General features: G+C 36.2%; 1 protein-coding gene across 1 annotated transcript; it reads left to right on the top strand.

Annotated features, from left to right (window-relative positions):
* The first annotated feature begins 1,790 nt into the window (after nt 1–1,790).
* Nucleotides 1,791–9,851, top strand: LOC131637594 (cyclin-dependent kinase inhibitor 4-like). The gene is made up of 3 exons (XM_058908193.1): nt 1,791–2,303; nt 9,116–9,307; nt 9,407–9,851. The coding sequence occupies exons 1-3, from the start codon at nt 1,900–1,902 to the stop codon at nt 9,474–9,476; spliced, it is 666 nt and encodes a 221-aa protein (XP_058764176.1). The 5' UTR covers nt 1,791–1,899; the 3' UTR covers nt 9,477–9,851.
* Nucleotides 9,852–19,150: the final 9,299 nt, after the last annotated feature.

Below are 19,150 nucleotides of genomic sequence, written 5' to 3'. Positions count from 1 at the left end.
GTTTCCACCACTCAACTTAAATTTAATGGTATAAATTTGTTATATTTTTGACATATCTAAAATATTTAAATTGCATAATTTATGAGATGATATGTTCTCTAATTTTTACCTTTAAGTTAACAACACTTGTCTTTTCGTTGAAGTATTGTTTATTGCAAAATAATTCGTTTGTTGCTCACATAAAATTTTAAAATTTTGAGCCATTAAGTAATCTTCCTTGATGCATTTATATACAAAGACTCTCTAAGCTTACAATAAAGAGTGACTTAGAAATTAGAATCATGTATTTATAAATGGGAATAAAATAATAGTTAACTGAAAATTCGACAATTTGAATCATGTATTTCAAATTGGCTCGTAAAGCTCATAAGTAAATTTGACAACATGGCCAAAAGTGAAATAAATACCAAATTATGCAATCAACAAATACAATCCCGATAATAATAAAGATTGAAACAGATGACCATAAATTCTATTAAAATCACATTTGATAAAAATAAAATCCAACCTATCCAATAATTGATTAAAAAAAATACAAAACCTTAACAATGAAAATTCAAAAAACAAAATAACATTCAAAGTTAACCTAGTGATAAATTAATTAATAGAGAATTATGACACTGAAACAATGGAGGTCTCAAAGTTTACGTGGTTTTTCAAAATTTATCGGGTGTGTGAAATGCGATTATGGCTGAGATGTGGGGAGTTTATGAAGGTCTTAAATTATCTAATTCAAGAGGATTTGAAAAAGTCATTATTAACATTGACTCCAATAAAAGTTATTAGTGCAATTTTGAATAAAGAAAGTAATGGAGATTCAGCCTTGGCTTTAATTCGTCAAATCCGCGTTTTAATGGCCAAGCATGATGTTGTGAAGATTGAACATACCTTTCGTGACGCAAAGTGTGTTGCGGATGAGTTAGCAAAGGTTGAGCGTCTTTTGATGACCGATTATAAAACAGATCTTGATTTCTTCACAAATCTTCTTCAAAAAGATTTCACTAATTTAACTATCCTTAGAGTGATAATTGTGTAGCTTTTTTTTCCTTTAGGCTTAGACCCTCTTGTTTATTAATAAAGAAATAGAGGAAAACATACACAAAATTTAAATTTAAAAATTATTAAACATATTTAATTATTATTTTTTTAACTATTCGAGAGTGAAACATCTAAATAGAGAAAGAAAAAAGTTAAAAAAAAAATACATAACAATTATTAATTGGATTGATAAATTGTCAATTTAACTGTCAACATTTTTTAATTTTAATATTTTTTTGTTTGAAAGTGAATTAGTTTGTGAAATAAGTGAAAATCATAGTTATTTTAAGAATTTAATTAATAATATTAATTATTTGGACAAAAAAATCACATTTAATTGTTTGAGACATTTTTTTTTCTCCTTCACATTTAAAATAGATTGCATGAAAATAGTACTAATATAGAAATGTAATATTTTAATGCAAAATAAAATATAAAAAGACCATAAATCCAAAAGAAGAAAAGATCAAAAAATTAAAGCATTCTCAAAATTAAGCTAAAATTTTGCAAAATCAGATACTAGTACATTAAAACAAAAATTTTGATTTAATTTATTTTACTCAATATACTAAATATTTATTGCCACACAACAATAGTGTTTCCAAATTTCTCTCTCTTTTTTTTTTCAATCGAAAAAATTATTTCTTTCCTTAAATATTCATTTACAAATAAAAAGTACTTATTTTGATTTTAAAAAAAACTTTATATATTAAATTAAATAAATAGAGAGAGAAGATACACATACATTGCGTTGCCCCCTAAAACCCCTCAACCCTAAAATTCACAATCTTCCCTCCAATTTTCCCTCTCTCTTCTCACACAACACAATTTACCCTCCAAAATCACTTTTTTCTCTTCTCAATGGGAAAGTACATGAAGAAATCCAAAACCGCCGGCGACGTCGCCGCCGTAATCATGGACTCTCCGTCCCATGCTCCCGCCGTCGGAGTCCGGACACGAGCTAAAACCCTAGCTCTCCAGAAGTCCCCGACGGCGGCTTCTTCCCCGCAACATACGGACTCCTCTGCTTTCCTTCAGCTCCGTAGTCGGCGCCTCCGGAAGGTCACTCCGCCGCCGCAACCGAGAAGGGAGAGTGATTCCGTAGGAAACTTGAGGCTTCGAGAGTGTTCTATCAAAACGTTGAAGTCTTCGCATAGTGTTGAAAATTTGGGAAATGGAAATTTCTGTGCTGAAGAGGGGAATTTTGATTTTCCCATGGAAGGTTCTTTTGGTGAAAATTTCTTGGAGATTGAAGGCATAGATAGGTATATAAATATCAAATTTTCTATTTCTTCAATTTTCTGTGTTTCTAATTTCGTTTCGATTTTCTATAGCGTGTTCTTATTGCAATTTTTTTCTAGTATAAAAATTAAATTTTTATAGGTTAATTTATGTGTTGTATTAATTGCATGTTAGTGTTTGCTTTGATTTTGAGAATTTTTTCATTAGTGTCATTTCATGTTTTTATTTTTGTCTGAAGGAAATTGAAAGGCTTAAATAGAAATTAGGGTTTTCAATTTTTGTGTGTTGCCTCAAAAAATTTACAATTTTATTTTATTTTTGAAAAAACAAGTAAGCCTTAAACCCTGAATACAAGGGTTTTACAATTTTTTAATATATATGTTCTTTTTTCCACAAGAATACTTTTTGTATAATAATAGTATATTATATTAACTTTTTAAATAAAAATAAAAATATAATTAATTTATTATTATTATTATTATTATTATTATTATTATTATTATTATTATTATTATTATTATTATTATTATTATTATTTTTGTTGTTGTTGTTATTTTTTTTTTTTTGATAAGCAATATATATTAATAATAATAAGAGTACAAGGGGTACTCAACCCGAATACAGAAAGCTCATCTACTAAAATTAAACACCTTCGATCTACAATAAAGGAGCTTGGTACCAATAATAAAACGGCGAAATCTTTTCCCCTGACGAACCTATCGCTTGCCAAATCCACGATATCACTTTGATGTTTGTAATAACATCGTCTAAATCAAGGACACCCTCATTGAATATGATTTTGTTTCTCGTATTCCAAATAGTCCATACAGTTGCCAACCATATATTGCACAATTTCTTCTTTTTGACCCTCCCTTTTAGAACATGGCAGAATTGTTCTAAGTGAAATACTCCTTCCAGTAACAGCAAATTTTGTAATCCCAGCCAAGAGAATATGCCACTCCATACCTTTAAAGAAACTCCGCATTTGAAAAGCAAGTGGTTAAGGTCTTCTGTTTCTTCCATGCATAACACGCACCATTTGTCTTGCGTATAATTAATAATTCCCCTCTTGACTAATTGATCTTTGGATGGTAATCTATTATGCAGCACCCGCCAACCAAACATTTTGATTTTCGAGGGCACGTGAGATTTCCAGATCTTGTTCAAAAAAGCTACTACCTTATTATCGACCGCCACCTCCAAATCACGATCTCGAATGACCGAATAGGCACTTTTTACTGAAAAGTTTCCATCGCCGTTGCGCCACCAGCAGGCTGCATCATCGGTGGCTGGAATAGGGTGGATGGAAGCCAGCAACTCCGTTAATTCGAAGGCTTCGATGATCGCACTAGGACTGTCCAGCAGCACATCGCTGTCCACGAAAAAATCCCACCACCAAACACCCTCCTGCCAGTATCCCATTTCGCTCACTTTTCCTACTGGCTTCTGCGACAAACCAAACAGAACAGGAAACAATACTTTCAGAGGATCCCCCCCAAGCCACCTGCTATACCAGAACAGAAATGATTTTCCACATCCTAATTTGAAACTTATGTTACCTGCAAAACAATCAAAAGCGTTAGTTTTGGTTATGCTAACCGTTAACATATCCTTCCACCAAGTCGAATCTTTCCTTCTCAGTTTAACTTCCGAACCCAGCAAAACAGCCTGGATTAAGTTACCGTATCTAGCTTCTAGAATATTACTCCATAATGAGCCACTCTCCTTCAAAATTCTCCATTTCCACTTGCAAAGTAAAGCTTTGTTGAAGTAACCGATGTGTTTGACCCCCAAACCACCCTCCTCTTTGGGTTTGCAAATATTATACCAACTCACCCAAGCTATGCTTTTTTTCTCAATGCTGCCACCCCACAGAAACCTACTTTGGATAGATATTATATCCTTGATGATTTTGACAGGAGCTTTGAAGAACGACATAGTATATATAGGGATGCTCGATAATACCGAATTAAGAAGAATTACTCTTCCGCCAATTGAGAGAAGCCGCGCCTTCCAAACAGACAGCTTCTTCTTGAGGCTGTTCACCACACCACTCCAGGAAGCACATCTTCTTGGGTTTGACCCAACCATGATGCCAAGGAACTTGAAAGGTAACTCGTCTCTTCAGCCCCGAAACCATCTCGAAGCCTCTGAAAATTGTCTTCACAGTCCATAGGTTTTGCCAGCAGCCACTTCCCACGATTACCGTGTCGTCGGCAAATTGTAAAATCCTGACACTAAGATCGTTGTTAACTCTATATCCTTCAAACTTCCCTATCTCAGCCGCCTTTTTGAACATTACTGCAAGACCTTCCGCCACGAGAGTGAAAAGAAACGGCGATAGCGGATCGCCTTGTCTTAGCCCCTTCTCCACCCAGAAATCTTTCGTTGGACAACCATTGACAAGGATTGAAAAAGAGCTGTTAAAAATGCACGCCTCCATCCATTTGCACCAATTATAACCGAAACCGAATTTCACAAACAAACTTCTCAGGAAATTCCAATTGACGCAGTCATAAGCTTGTTGAAAATCCGCCTTGAATATAAAACATTCCTTCTTCTCCTTATGAGCTTGATCTATAATTTCATTCAGTGATAAAACTCCATCGAGAATCTGCCTCCCCGGTACAAACGCGGATTGAGAGGAGGAAATTATACTACCAAGAACCTGTTTCAGTCTATTTGCTAGCAGCTTGGATATTATTTTGTAGAGGCAACTCACCAAGCAGATAGGGCGGTATTCATTCAGACCTTGGGGATTGGCAGTTTTCGGGACAAGCGCAATGAAAGATGCCGAAATGGCTTTAGATAGAATAGCTGTCTTATGAAATTCCTTCACAAATTTCAGAATATCTTCCTGTAACAAGTACCAAAATTCCTGGATGAATTTGAAATTAAAGCCGTCCGGCCCCGGGCTTTTCTCACCGTCTGAGTCCCATACGGCTTTACGGATCTCCTCATCAGAAAATTCTGAGTCCAAAAACACTCTATCCGCTTCTGATAAAGTGTTGAATGACAAACCGTTCCATGAAGGTCTTGCCCCATTACACTCCTTGAATCTTCCTGCAAACGTTTTCAGAATTTCGCTTCTTATGCTCTCAACATCTTCAGCTACCGCACCATCATCCATTGTAATAGCAACTATGTTGTTTCTTCTCCTCCTTTCTTTAATCGTATGGTGGAAGAATCTCGTGTTTTGATCCCCTTCCTTGAGCCATCTTTGCCTCGATTTTTGTCGAAGTAAATTTTCCTTTAGGCGCAAATGTTTCCATAAATCATCCTTCGCTTTCTTTGTCTCAATCTCCAATATTCCACTTGTGTTATTACCAGATCCATCAAGAACTGGATCCCTCTTGTTGATCTTTGACGTAGCCTCTTCGATTTTAAGATCAATCCACCCAAAATTCTCCTTGTTCCAGACTCTTAAGATATTCTTGAGCAATTTGAATTTCTCCTTCAGGACATAATCTTGTCTCCCTACAACATCCAGTGCGGTCCACGCTTCTTCCACGAAATTTTTGAATTCTTTATTCTCAAACCAGCAGTTGTTAACCCTAAAGGGTTTAGGGCCCCAATTCTTGTCATTTACAATCAACCAGATTGGAGAATGATCAGAGATGTCCATGTCTCCCACCTTCTGGCCCACAATTTTCCATTCATCAATTAGGCCTTCTGATAGGAGGAATCTGTCCAGTCTGCTTTTTGCATTCCCCTCCTTGTTAGACCAAGTATATCTACCCCCCACCAAAGGAACATCTACCAGGCCCAACAGATCTATAAAGTCGTTGAATTCGTTCATCTCGGAAATTCTACTGTTCGCGTTTCTACCTAATCTTTCACCTCTGCTTCTGATGGAATTGAAATCCCCACCCACGCACCACCAGCCATGGTCTAAATTGTTTTTTAGCGCAACCAAATCTGCCCAGAGCTTTCTCTTGCCAACTATGGAACAAGCTGAGTAGACACTGACGAAATAAAACAACTGACCTTTATGTTCAGCACAAATTCCCAACACACCCTCAACTCTAAAGCTGAATAAGGGAGAAAGACACCCTTTCTTCCACATTATAATGATTCCACCTGAAGCCCCAATAGCATCTTTTGCCGACCACTCAACATCTTCACTGCCCCAAAGGCTGCCTGCAAACTTTTCCGACATGTTATGGATTTTAGTTTCCTGAAGAAAGATCACATCTGGCTGGCCCTTAGCAATGATACTTCTGAGTTTCCTTCTCTTTAAGGCACTGCCGCACCCTCTGATATTGAAAGAGAGTATATTCATTTAGCCGTTGTTGATTTCTCCTTCCTTGCCCTCATCCTTTCTGCATCTCTCACTTCAAAACCTCTAATAGCTTCAACATATATTTCATCGCGTTCCTCCCCAGAAATTCCCAATTGAGTAAGCTCATGCCACACCTTATCTGCCACCTCATCCACCTTCCCTTTCTTTGAGCCGCCACTACCCACCTGTGTGTTACTGCAAATTGTTGTTCCTTCTGAAGATTGTGAAGCATTTGCCACCCCTGAAGGACCCCCAGATTTTGGGCGAAGGAGAATGGAGTAGAATGATTTAGAGATTTCAAAATCGTTGGCGTTAGATACGTCCGGACAATGATTTCCCCATCTGTATTTGTGTTTTTGTTGATGAATTTTGTCCTTCCTGAGGTCACCGTCAAAACTACAGGACTGTATGTGTTTCAATGTTTGGGTCGGTGGTTTAGTAGATTTTTTTTTGGCCCAATAAGCCGTATTGTCTTCAGAGGAGGCCTTATGTCCACTTGGACCCGCATGAGTTCTTTGGCCCACATCCCATTCACTAAGTTGTACTTGCCTACTAACATTTGAATTTGTCTTGTTTGTAATATCTTCACTGATTTTGTCAGCTTTCCACTTTTCCCTTTCCAATGCCTTTTGAAACATCTTTTCCTCCACCTGCTGAGCCGTCACCACATCGTTGCCTTCATTTAATGTTTTCTCTGTCCCTTTACGTCTCTCCTTCTCCAGTACAACGGGTTCTAACACTGACTCTTGGACAAAAGATCCCAAGGACTCCATCTCCGCCGATTGATTTTCCCAGCCACTCCCAACCTCATCAGAACTTTCGTCGGATCCGTCGCTGAGTGCGTGGGTAGTATTGATGTGATTCAGAGCTACACGCATTGGCCCATGACTGTCTTCCACCACCTTGATCGAGAAAACACTGTCGTTGATTGCAATGTTGTAGGTTTCATTCAATACCAGACAGTATTTAGTCCTTATTAGAATTCTTGCAACATCCAAATTCTTATGCTTAGTTGTGTCTTCATCAGCACATATGTAAACCCCAACTGGTTTTGACATGAACTCAAAAACTTTTGGGTGCCAGGCATGACAAGGGAGTCCAAACACTCTAATCCAGGTGAGCCTTTCATTGTCGACATCCTCGGGGCGCCAAGGTCTGATTTCCACAAACCATTGCTTAATCCAGTCTGAAGCCTCTTCTAACAAAGCACTCAGTTCACCTTATTGTTGTTGTTATTGACTAAGCCTAGTGTTGTCTTAGTCCCTAGATTTTCGTTTTAATGTTTAAGCTTTTTCATGTGATTTTATTTTGGTTTCTTACTCTGAAATCTGGTAGTACTGAGGTAAAGTTTTGTTGGTACAAAGGAGTGCTCAAATTTGTAACTTGTGTGACATGTGATAGGTTCTCTGCAACTAGCATACCTCTCCGTATAGTTATTTACTACTGCTGCATATTGTATTTTTTATTTGCTGCATCGATATCTGTGTTTTTCTTTCATTACTCAGCTCAGCTTCTCGTACATAGTTTTTCAATGGTAAAATTTATTTGCTATAACTATCCCGTTACATTAATGAATGATGGATAGTACTATCAATAATGCAGGGGGTTGACAAAGTTTCAATCTTTTTTCATGTTAATTGATTACATAACCAGCAAAATTGAAAATGAGTACTGGGACTTGATTAAAAAACAGAAAGAAAACCCCAACTCTCAAAGTAGTTATTTGGGTACATTAATGTCTCTGCAGATTTAGTTGTTGACTAATTGTGATTTAGCAATCTTTATTGATTCATATTTTGAGGCCATTTGTAATTGTAATTTCCATCCTTGTTTACTATTTGTCTAGGATTCCATGCGGGTAGGGAAAACACACATTCACCCATCCTGGAAATTGGTACTGTTGAATGAAGATTGGACACACGGAGTTCACTTTTAAAATTGAATTTACCTAGCTTATAATACGAGTTGTCCAATCTTCATCAACCAGTTTCAATTTACTAACTGCACGGATGTGTGTTTTTCATGAGCAAGTATGTTGGGTCCTAGTTGGTTAAGTTTAAATTATGTCACATTTAGTGTTCCATAATGGAAAATGAAATTATTTTGACTTCAGTGATACCAGCAGCAGCCATAACTCTCATGACTCTTCGTGTTAGAGAAGGCATGTCATATACATGGGACCTATTTGCAGTTTGATGTGTTTGGATTCCTGTTTGGTTTAATGAGAGAGATTTGGCCATCTCTTTCTTTGTATTTTTTGTTGTTGCTTGAGCCCACAGAGTCAGTGTTTGTCTCTATTAAATGCCAGTTACTTTTCTAGAGTAGGAGTTTGTCTCTAGTCTAGTCTAGTTCCATATTGAAGAGTTTTTGTGTGAGCAAAAACAATCCTTTTTAATTTTCTCAGTTATTTTTCTGTCAGCAGTTCTGGTGCAGAAACTTTTGATTACAAGCCAGCATTTACATTTTCTATGACTGTCATTTCTTTTTATATGTTTTTCCCTATTAGATTCTTTTGCTAAGCTATTTTAATAGTAATATTTCTCTGTTTTACAGAAGCACCAGGGAAAGCACACCTTGTAGTTTAATAAGGGATTCAAGTTCCATTCATACCCCTGGTTCAACCACAAGACAAAGAACACACAGAATAATCCATGAACACATGCAGAGAAATATTCCAACAGCTTATGAAATGGACGAGTTTTTTGCTTTCGCAGAGAAGCAGCAACAAGCAATATTTATGGAAAAGTGCGTATTTCTTTTAATCTCTCCAACCCCAATAGTTTCGAGGATTAAATTAGTGATTCAATTATTTATACCGATGTGTATGTTGTTTAAATTTTGCAGGTACAATTTTGATGTAGTGAATGATGTACCTCTACCAGGACGATTCGAATGGGTCCATGTACTTCAGTAGGACAAAGTTTTAGCCAGGCATTTGGATTTCAAGCAGAGCTATTAGACTTGTAATTTAGCAGAGCTAGCAGCTTTCACTAACCATTTAGATCGCTTGAGATCTTGCTCTACACAGATGCGCACCAGCACGATCACTCGTACCCGTGAGTATTCGGGCATATGCACGGGTGTTTTACTAGTTTAGTTCCGAAGACATTTCTAATATAAGGGTAGTTTAGAATTTAGAGTTAGTTAAATGTATTTCTTATATGTTAGGGTAGGGGGGTATATGGGTCTCTTTCCTTTTCTTTTCTTTAGTGTTGTTAACTCGTGTCTATAATTTCTTATGGATAAATCGTTAATCAGTAGTGTTAATGTTGTTAATAGTTATCCTTTCTATGTTTTTTTCAAGCTTGAAAATTATTAATATCTGTCAAGTTTTAACTTTTGGCGACAATGTTATTATTGTCCTATGACCTACCATGGGTGTCTCTAATGATTTAAACTGCAACTTTCATGACAACGAGACAACAATGCATAGCTCCACAAGAGTACGATTAATTAAAGTTTCCATTTTTATTTTGAATTTTATCAAGGATATTATTGCCAAAAATGTAAAAAAGAACACATGAAGTTAAAATATATTTCAGTTTTTAATTTTCGTTGTTTCTCAAAATCCTTTCTTTCCTTTCATTATGTTGTGTTTATGCTTTGTCACTTTCAAAGGCGTAAGATTAACGAATGAAAACACCCGATGACTATCGAATCCAGGGCTCATACACACCAAAACATAGGTTAAAATATGTATGGCAAATTACCATTTTGTACTTGGAATATGAGAGACAGGTGATATTTTCTCGACCACTACATAAAAACAAAGAAAAAGATTAAAGGGTTGTTCAAACCGAAGGAATCTAAGCATATACTCCCTCCGTCCCAAAATAAGTGTCACATTTACTTTTTAGGTTCATTGAATATTTAATGTATCTAGTCTGTATAGAGACCAGATACATTAAATATTCAATGAATCTAAAAAGTAAATGTGACACTTATTTTGGGACAGAGGGAGTACTTTGTTTTTTCAGAATATCCGTAGGATCTATCAATTCAAATTGGATCACTGTCACGTCAAATTGACATAATAACATAAAACTGGACTGAGATTGGGTGGTTTGTGGCGCCAAAGACACCATACATTTGTCATATTTCTCATTACAAACACTTTTATTCATCTATGTTTCTTTTAATTTTTTTACTTTCTCTCTTCTAAAACAATTAAAATTAGTCATGGAAAAGAAAAGTCATCTAAACCATCTTCTATAAAAACTTACCATTTTCAATTTTTTATAAAGAAAATTAACAAGTTTTTTTGACATTTACTTTATAATTGGATGAACCTTTGAAGTGTCCCAAGTTATTTGTTAGTAATATTTATAATAATGATACCATCCATTTGAGTTTTTTAAATGAACTAACTCAATTTTTATATTATTTATCTTTTTAAATTTATCAACATTTGTTAAATATATATTTTAAATGAGTCCAACTCGACCCACAATATACCTCACAACTCATTCACGGATGTTGTAATTCAATTAATATTGGCAATTTTTCAAAAATAAATAAACAAATAAATCAAATAAAAGGTGAGAAATATGCTTTAGTTTAGTACACTATTTAATTGAGAAACGATAATACATGAGAATTATCCATGAAATTTTGACAAAGTTATTTTAAAACATTGTAGCAACTCGAAACTCACATCGATATCATACTCCTAGAGTATAATTATCAATTTGTTTCAAAAGAAATAGAGGGTCCATTACTATAGTTTTATGTGTATATTACACGTATTTCTAAGACAAGTGACATATATTTATTATTTGTTTAACTTTATGCACCAAAAACTATAGTAATGGACCTCCATTTCTTTTTAGAAAATGGAGTGAATCTTGATTCCTCCACTAGGTGGTTTATTTGTTGTTCTCTATGCTACGCTGACCAACCAAAATAAATGAATTGTGTATGAGATGTAATAGAGTAAAATGATATCGGTAATTAATGAGACTTTATTGTTTGAATAAATAACTGATGAAATAGAATGAAATATAATGAAATTTATTTCATCCAATTCTATCAAATTCTTTTATTTTTGTTTCATTTAATTTGAGGTGTATGTGATGGAATATGACAGAATAAAATATTTTAAATAAAATATTTCATCAATCCAAATATACTCAAAAAAATATCTTTAAAATTCTGCAACGTGTAAATTCATTGCATACTGAAGTAATTGTAATAATAATAATAAATATATTATTTGCATTTCACACCTTTCACTTTTAATTTTTTTTTTGAACAATTTATTCGTTTATAAATAAGTCATTTGAAAATTTTTACACTCAAATTTTCTTTCACAATTTTGTTCTCTTAAAATTTTACTTTCTCTCTCACAATTTTACCACTTTACCTTTACTTTTTAAATTTTTCTCTCACATTTCATCTTGGTGATCTTCATTTAACAAAACATTTTACCTAAGTTTTATCTTTTTTACTTCAAAGTTACCATTGCTTAGGTTAAATGGTTCATAATCAGTATAATTTTCAACAATCTTTGTTCCATTTCGGGCAAAATTATAAACATCCTAATCTTCAAGATTCTCAGTTTTTTCATTACTAAATTCTCAATTTTCATCACTGACAACAAAGTTCGCCGTATTTTTACCGTCACCAAACAACCCATATATGTATTATAGACCTCAAATAAATACTCATGGGGTGAAGTCTTCTCGTCATGAACCCGAAACACTGATTGTGTTTATGTCCGAACGTCAAGTTCCACAATTTTCAACTCAAATTGGTATTGAAAATATTACAATTGAAGGAGAAAAAAGACTTTAATAAAAAAAAGAACCCGAGAGCTATTCACAAGGCACAAAGATACACTTCTTATGTAATCATGACTCAATGTTTCAAAGGATCTAATAATGAAAGTTGATAAAAAAAGTCGACAAATTTTGGTTAAGAACTGTCGCCAACAGTATCATGGACAATCGCGAGAAAAGCTATGCGGCCAATTAAAATATCGATGACATGGAATAAATGATATGGTTCAAAAATTTGTTGGGTGTTACATGTGAAGAATGTCGGTTCTCTCACTTATAAAGTGCTCAATCCTCCTTTTTCTAATTAATACGAGACTTTTTCCCCACACTTGATTCTCAACACTCCCCCTGAAGTGTGAGTCTATACACAACGTTCCTCCTTAAGTGGAAGCTATTTCTTCCACACTTGTACCACCGTTAACACTCTTTAACGGGACACCTCCTATCCACCACCTGTGGGGAGTACTTTCGATACAAGTAAGTCGGTCGCTTCACTCGAAATCAAAGGATCGTGATACCACTATTAAATTGTAATTCATTTTTTTGAAGTAGGATGTTACTTGACACAAGGTATGTCAAAAAGTTTAGTCTGTCGAGTTGTATATAGATGTCGAAGTGTCAAAGCAGTTAGCTTCACATAGTATTTTGACTTGGGTTTAAAATAGGTATTCTGGGCTTTGGCTTAGAGACCAAGCTAACCTAAAACTATAAATAGAAGGAGTAACCCCTATTTTGTAAGAAGTTGAGTATTTACACAATTTGCAGTTGCAAGTGAATAAGAGGTTTTCCACAGTTTGTAGGCAGAGAGAAACTCTGCACAAAATCACCATCTTCTTTCTTTTAAACTTTCGTAAGCCCTAATCCTTTTCTTCCAAAATTTTCTTTATTGTTTCCTTCATTCTCATTGGGTAGCGATAAGAAATTACTCAAAGGTTTGAGTTAAATTCCAACATCTGGTATCTAGAGCTCTAGCTGAGCAATTCTTGGGAGAAAATCACGATGGTGATGAATCACCCAAACGAGCATTTTCCGACGATTTTTCCAATTCTAAAAGTAGATAACTATTATAATCGGTGCAAGCAGATGAATGTTGTTTTATGTTATGAAGATCTTTGGGATGTTGTGAAAGAAGACGTAGCACTGCTTGCAGAAAACACAATGGATGAAGAAAATGTTGCACACAAAGAATTGAAGAAGAAGAATCATAGAGCTCTCTTTATAATTCATCAATGTCCGAGTCCATAAATTTTGAAAAGGTTGGTGATGTAGAATCTACAAAAGAAGCTTGAGAGATTCTCAAAAAGTATTTTGGAGGTGCAGAAAAGGTGAATGAGGTGAGGTTACAAACTCACAAAAGAACGTATGAATTGCTTTAAATGGAAGAAAGTGAAAGCATCACTTATTTCTTTACTAGGGTTACAAAACTGGTGAATCAAATCAAGGTATGTGGAAAAGTGTTGACATCAAGATAAGTTATTGAAAAGATCTTGAGGTCATTGGCTCCAAAGTTCGACCACGTGGTGGTTGCCATAGAAAATTTGAAAGATTTCTTGAAAATGAAAAAGGAAGAGCTTCAAGGGATGCTTGAATCTCATGAATAAATAATGACTGAAAAAGTTGCAGGCATATCGAAAAGTTATGTGGCTTTGCAGGCTCAATTAGCAAAATAAAGGAAAGGCAAAGGAAGTTGGAATAGCAACAAAGGTAGAGGAGGCTAAAATAATTCGACTGGTCGAAATTAGCAAGAAAGAAGCTGGCAGAAACAGAGAACGCCCTCATACCAAAGCAACCAAAGAGGTGGTGCTGAAGGTAGAGGAAGAGGTGGTGATCGAAAGCCTGACAAAAGTCACATTCAGTGTTTCAATTGTCAGAAGTATGATCACTACTCTAGTGATTGTCCAAAAAAGCATAAGAATCAAGAAAGTGATGCAAAGTTTGCAAAACATGAAGAAGAAGAGATGATGCTGATGGTAACAACAAGATATGAAGAGAGATTCAAGGACCAATGATACTTGGATTTGAGATGCTCATCACACATGTCTGTAAGGAAATATTGGTTTGTCAACATAAAATCCTCAATTAATAACATAGTGAAATTTGCAAATGACAATACTCTAGCAGCTGAAGGTATTGGTGATGTTCTGATTATGAGGAAAGATGGCAAGAGGTCAGTAATTTCCAATTTGTACATACTAGGCATGAAGAGAAATTTGCTCAACATTGGGTAGTTGGTCTAAAAGAACTACAAGGTGACTATCAAAGACAAGATGATGAGAGTTGTCGATGCAAGTGGGAGGTTAATCTTGAAGGCTCCTATGTCTCAGAATATAACCTTCAAGATTGAACTTAATGTGATGGAGCATAAGTTCCTTATAAGTGCAACTAGCAGAGATGAATGGATATGGCACTAACGACTAGTCCATCTCAACTTCAATGACATCAAAGAATTGAAAAGATGAAATATGATTTCAGGATTACCAGAAATCGAAATTCCAAGAGAAGTGTGTGAGGAATATGTGTAGGCTAAGAAACACAAGAACAACTTCAACAAGGATGCAAGAAGCAATTTGAAGGCAATCCTTGTAGTCATATACTCTGATGTATGTGGTCCAATCCAGGTAAATTTGAATGGAGGTAACAAATACTTTGTCACATTCATAGATGATTTCAGTAGAAAATTATGGACTTATCTGATCAAGAAGAAAAGTGAATTGATAAAGGTATTTTCCTAGTTCAAATCTATGGTTGAAAGGCAAAGTGGATGAAAGCTCAAGGTTCTAAGGACTGATGATGGTAGAGAACATGTGTCAAAATACTTCAACATGTTATGTGAGAAAGACGAGATTTTGCATGAGTTGGTGCCACCCTACACTCCACAACAGAAAGGAATAATCGAACCATCATGAATATGGTGAGAAGTATGTTGAAAGACAAGCATTTACCTAAATATTTTTGGGGTGAAGCTGTGTCGACTGCAACATACATATTAAACAATTGTTCGACGAATAAGCTAAAAGGAATTACGCCAGAAGAATGTTGGTCTTGTGTCAAGCCTAGCTTGAGTCATCTGAAGGTATTTGGATCTATAACACATAGACATGTGCCAAATCAGCTGAGAAGAAAACTTGATACAAGTTGAGTCAAATGATCCTAATAGGATATCATTCAACTGGAGGATATAAGTTGTTTGACCCAATGAACAAGAAAGTCGTGATTAGCAGGGACGTAATCATAGATGAGCTTATGAATGGGATTGTACTGAGAATGTCAAGAAGGATTCAATGAGAATATCATGTGAAGAACCGGCAACTAAAGTCGAAAGAGAATAAGTTCGACAAGAAGAAGTCAGAGGTGATGCAGGTCCAAGAAGACCTCAGAGGACAAGACACATGCTTGCAAGGTTGCAAGAATGTGTGAATACATCAGATGATGTGGTCGATGATGATAGTGAGATGGTACACTATGTTTTCTACACAGATTCGAACTTGTCAATGCAGCTGAGGCATTGGAGGATTCAAAGTGGATGAAAGCAATGAATGAGGAACTCGAGTCCATCAAAGATAACAATGTTAGGTTACTTGTCGAATTGCCTCAAGGCAATAAAGAAGTTGATGTGAAGTGGGTATACAAGGTGAAGTGTAATCCCAAATGGGAAGTAACTCGACACAAGGCAAGGCTTGTAGCGAAAGGATTTCTTCAAAAGGAAGGAATCGACTTCGATGAAGTTTTTGCACTTGTTGCCTGGATCAAAACAATCAGGTTAGTTCTTGGTCTGGAAAACATGAACAATTGGCACATGTGTCAGATGGATGTGAAATGTGCATTCCTGAAGGGTCTCTTAGAAGAAGAAGAAGTCTATGTTGCACAACCAATCGGGTTTATGAAATATGGCGAAGAGAGAAAGTCTATGTTGTGCATAAAGCCTTGTATGGACTTAAGCATGCTCTAAAATCTTGGAATAAGAAGATTGACAGTTTTCTAAGGGAGAAGGAATTTGTGAAGTGTACAACTGAGCATGCAGTATATGTAAGAAGAAGCATGAGTAAATTGCTTATACTATGTCTCTATGTCGATGACTTGTTGATAACAGGTAGCTACAAGAAAGAGATCGAAGATTTCAAAGGTGATCTTTGCAAGGAATTTGAAATGTATGATTTGGGTGACGTTTCATATTTCCTTGGAATCAAATTCTATAAGAGTAGTAGAGGCTTGATGATGCATCAAAGAAGATATGAAAGTGAAATTCTCAAGAGATTTGGAATGGAAGAATGCAACTCGACTTTGACACCTGCAGAACTAAGACTACAACTGTCGAAAGAATTAGATGAAGATGGTGTCGACCCAACCCACTACAAAAGACTTATTGGGTCATTGAGATACTTTTGTAACACAAGGCCTAACTTAGCATAAAGTGTGGGTATGGTGAGTAGATTCATGAAGAAGCCAATGGTATCACATCTAGGAGTGACGAAGAGGATACTATGGTATCTAAAAGGAACTCTCGACTATGTTATTTTTTTCCTACAGCTGATGAAGGAAAAAATGCAAGTTAGTCGGATACACTGATTCAAGTTGGTGTAGTGATGCTGAAGATCGAAAATCCACAACATGTTATGTGTTTATGCTATGTAAATCACCAATTGCTTAGAATTCGAGAAAAGAACCAGTAGTGGCACTATCGTTCTGTAAAGCACCAATTGCTTGGAATTCGAGAAAAGAACCCGTAGTTGCACTATCGTTCTGTGAAGCTTAGTACATAACTGCTTCCTTTTGTGCATTTCAAGCTATATGGAAGGTGAATTTGGTCGAAGAGATTACAACATAAGATCACGGAGTAATTACCATAAAGATTGACATCATGTCAAATATCAATCTGGCAAAGAATCCGATAACACATGGAAGAAGTAAGCACATCGAAATGAGATTCCATTAACTTCGAGATCAAGTAGCCAAAGGGAAGATGAATCTGGAACACTGCAGAACTGAGAATCAGTTACAAATATCATGACTAAGGCTGTACAGGTCGAAGTATTAATAATACTAAGAGCTATGATGAATGTATATAGATTAAACACAATGAATTGAGTGGTGTGTTAAATTGTAATTATTTGTGTCGAAAAGTTTAGTTTGTCGAATCGTATGTAGTTGTTGAAGTGTCAAAGCAGTTAGCTTCACACAGTATTTCGACTTAGGTCTAAAATAGGTATTTTGGGCTTTTGTAGTTCTGGGTGTTGGCTTAAAGAGCAAGCCAACCTAAAACTATAAATAGAGGGAGTAACCCCTATATTGTAAGGAGTTGAGTATTCACAGAATTTGCAATTATAGGTGAATAAGAGGTTTTCCACAGTTTTTGGACAGAGAGAAACTCTACAGAAAATCATCATCTTTCTTTTAAACTTTCATAAACCCTAATCCTTTTCTTCCTAAATTTCTTTCTTGTTTCCTTTATTGTTGAAAATTCTGGTATGACAGACTCGGATGTCAATCCCGATGTCAAGACATCTGATCTGTTATTAATGTAGCATAAGCAGAACAGAAGGATCCCCTATTAATTAATTACTCCTAAATAAGAGTCAATAAGACCTGGGATCACACACGTTCAGTAGATATAACCAGATTATAGTCTTTATATGGTTCTGTTTAGGAACAACTAACACTTCTGAACCTGATGTAATAAACAAAGTCATAACATTCATAACTGAACAAATAATGCAGAAGATAAATAACACAGTGTCGCTACCGCGAAAATTAACAGAGTCGCCACTAACATATTTATCCTGAAAAGGAAGGGAATGCCAGCAAACCACAAAACAAAACAACGGTCTCACGACCAGAGAAAAAGGGTAAGGGAGTCGGTTACGCGAGGGGAAGGTGTTAGCACCCCTCACGCCCATCGTACTCGATGGTATCCACGCTTGTGTCTAAAACTATGGGTGTGTAAGCAAACTACGCTAATCTGGACTAAAATGAATGCAGAATGTAGGGAAAAGAAAGAGTTATACTCGCACGGGCCCTACCCCGCTGCCTACGTATCCGTTTTGCGGAATCAGAGGTACCGTAGCTCGGCTAACTAATTTCTATTTGTTTTGTGTTTTTTAGGTGAACGAGTTACATTCACACTCCGCTGCTCGACCTTTGGAGACTTATGCTTGGGAATGGAGCGGAAATAACAAGTTCTTAAGAAAAGAAAATCAAAGAGTGTGGTTTGTGTTTTAAAGAATGCATGAGGAAAACCTAAGCTAAGGGGGAAAGCTTGCTACCTAATGTTATCATACAAAGGGTGCAAATCTAAACTAAACTAACAACCTACGAGAAAAAGGGGGAGCATACAATAATATCACACAAACGAGCATCCGCTCGGAAAGCAAACAAACCAATGGTACTGACCGAATGGTAGAAAAGCGGTCCCGCCATAGCCAAAGGGAGCAGCTCAACCCAAGTCAACCAAGCATTAGACCTCGCGAAAATGATCGGGCCATAGACAAGAGGGCGGACCCCTCTCGGCAACCAAGCCGTCACGGATTGTAAAGGAAAACGGTGCGTGCGTACACCGAGCATCAACGTCGAGCGACGCGAGCTATAAGAAAGGCGGGGGTCCGGCTGCATGAACCCTTTTCCTGACATACTCAATAACAAGATCTTGTGCAGGTTCAGAAGCAAGCCACGCGTAGCATGCGCATAATGAACGGACTCGATGAGACTAGGCGGGGGTTGATTGCTAACCCTTTCCGCGTGCCTTCCATGAGGACTTAACGGAGTGCCATATAGGACTTATTACACCGTTACTCCCTGCCGCAAAGCACAAATATAA

The sequence above is a fragment of the Vicia villosa genome, unplaced genomic scaffold, assembly GCF_029867415.1.
Source record: "Vicia villosa cultivar HV-30 ecotype Madison, WI unplaced genomic scaffold, Vvil1.0 ctg.002052F_1_1, whole genome shotgun sequence".
Classification (NCBI taxonomy): Eukaryota; Viridiplantae; Streptophyta; class Magnoliopsida; order Fabales; family Fabaceae; genus Vicia; species Vicia villosa.
Note: the sequence above shows the minus strand (reverse complement) of the source record. Positions and strands in the feature narration are given on the sequence as shown.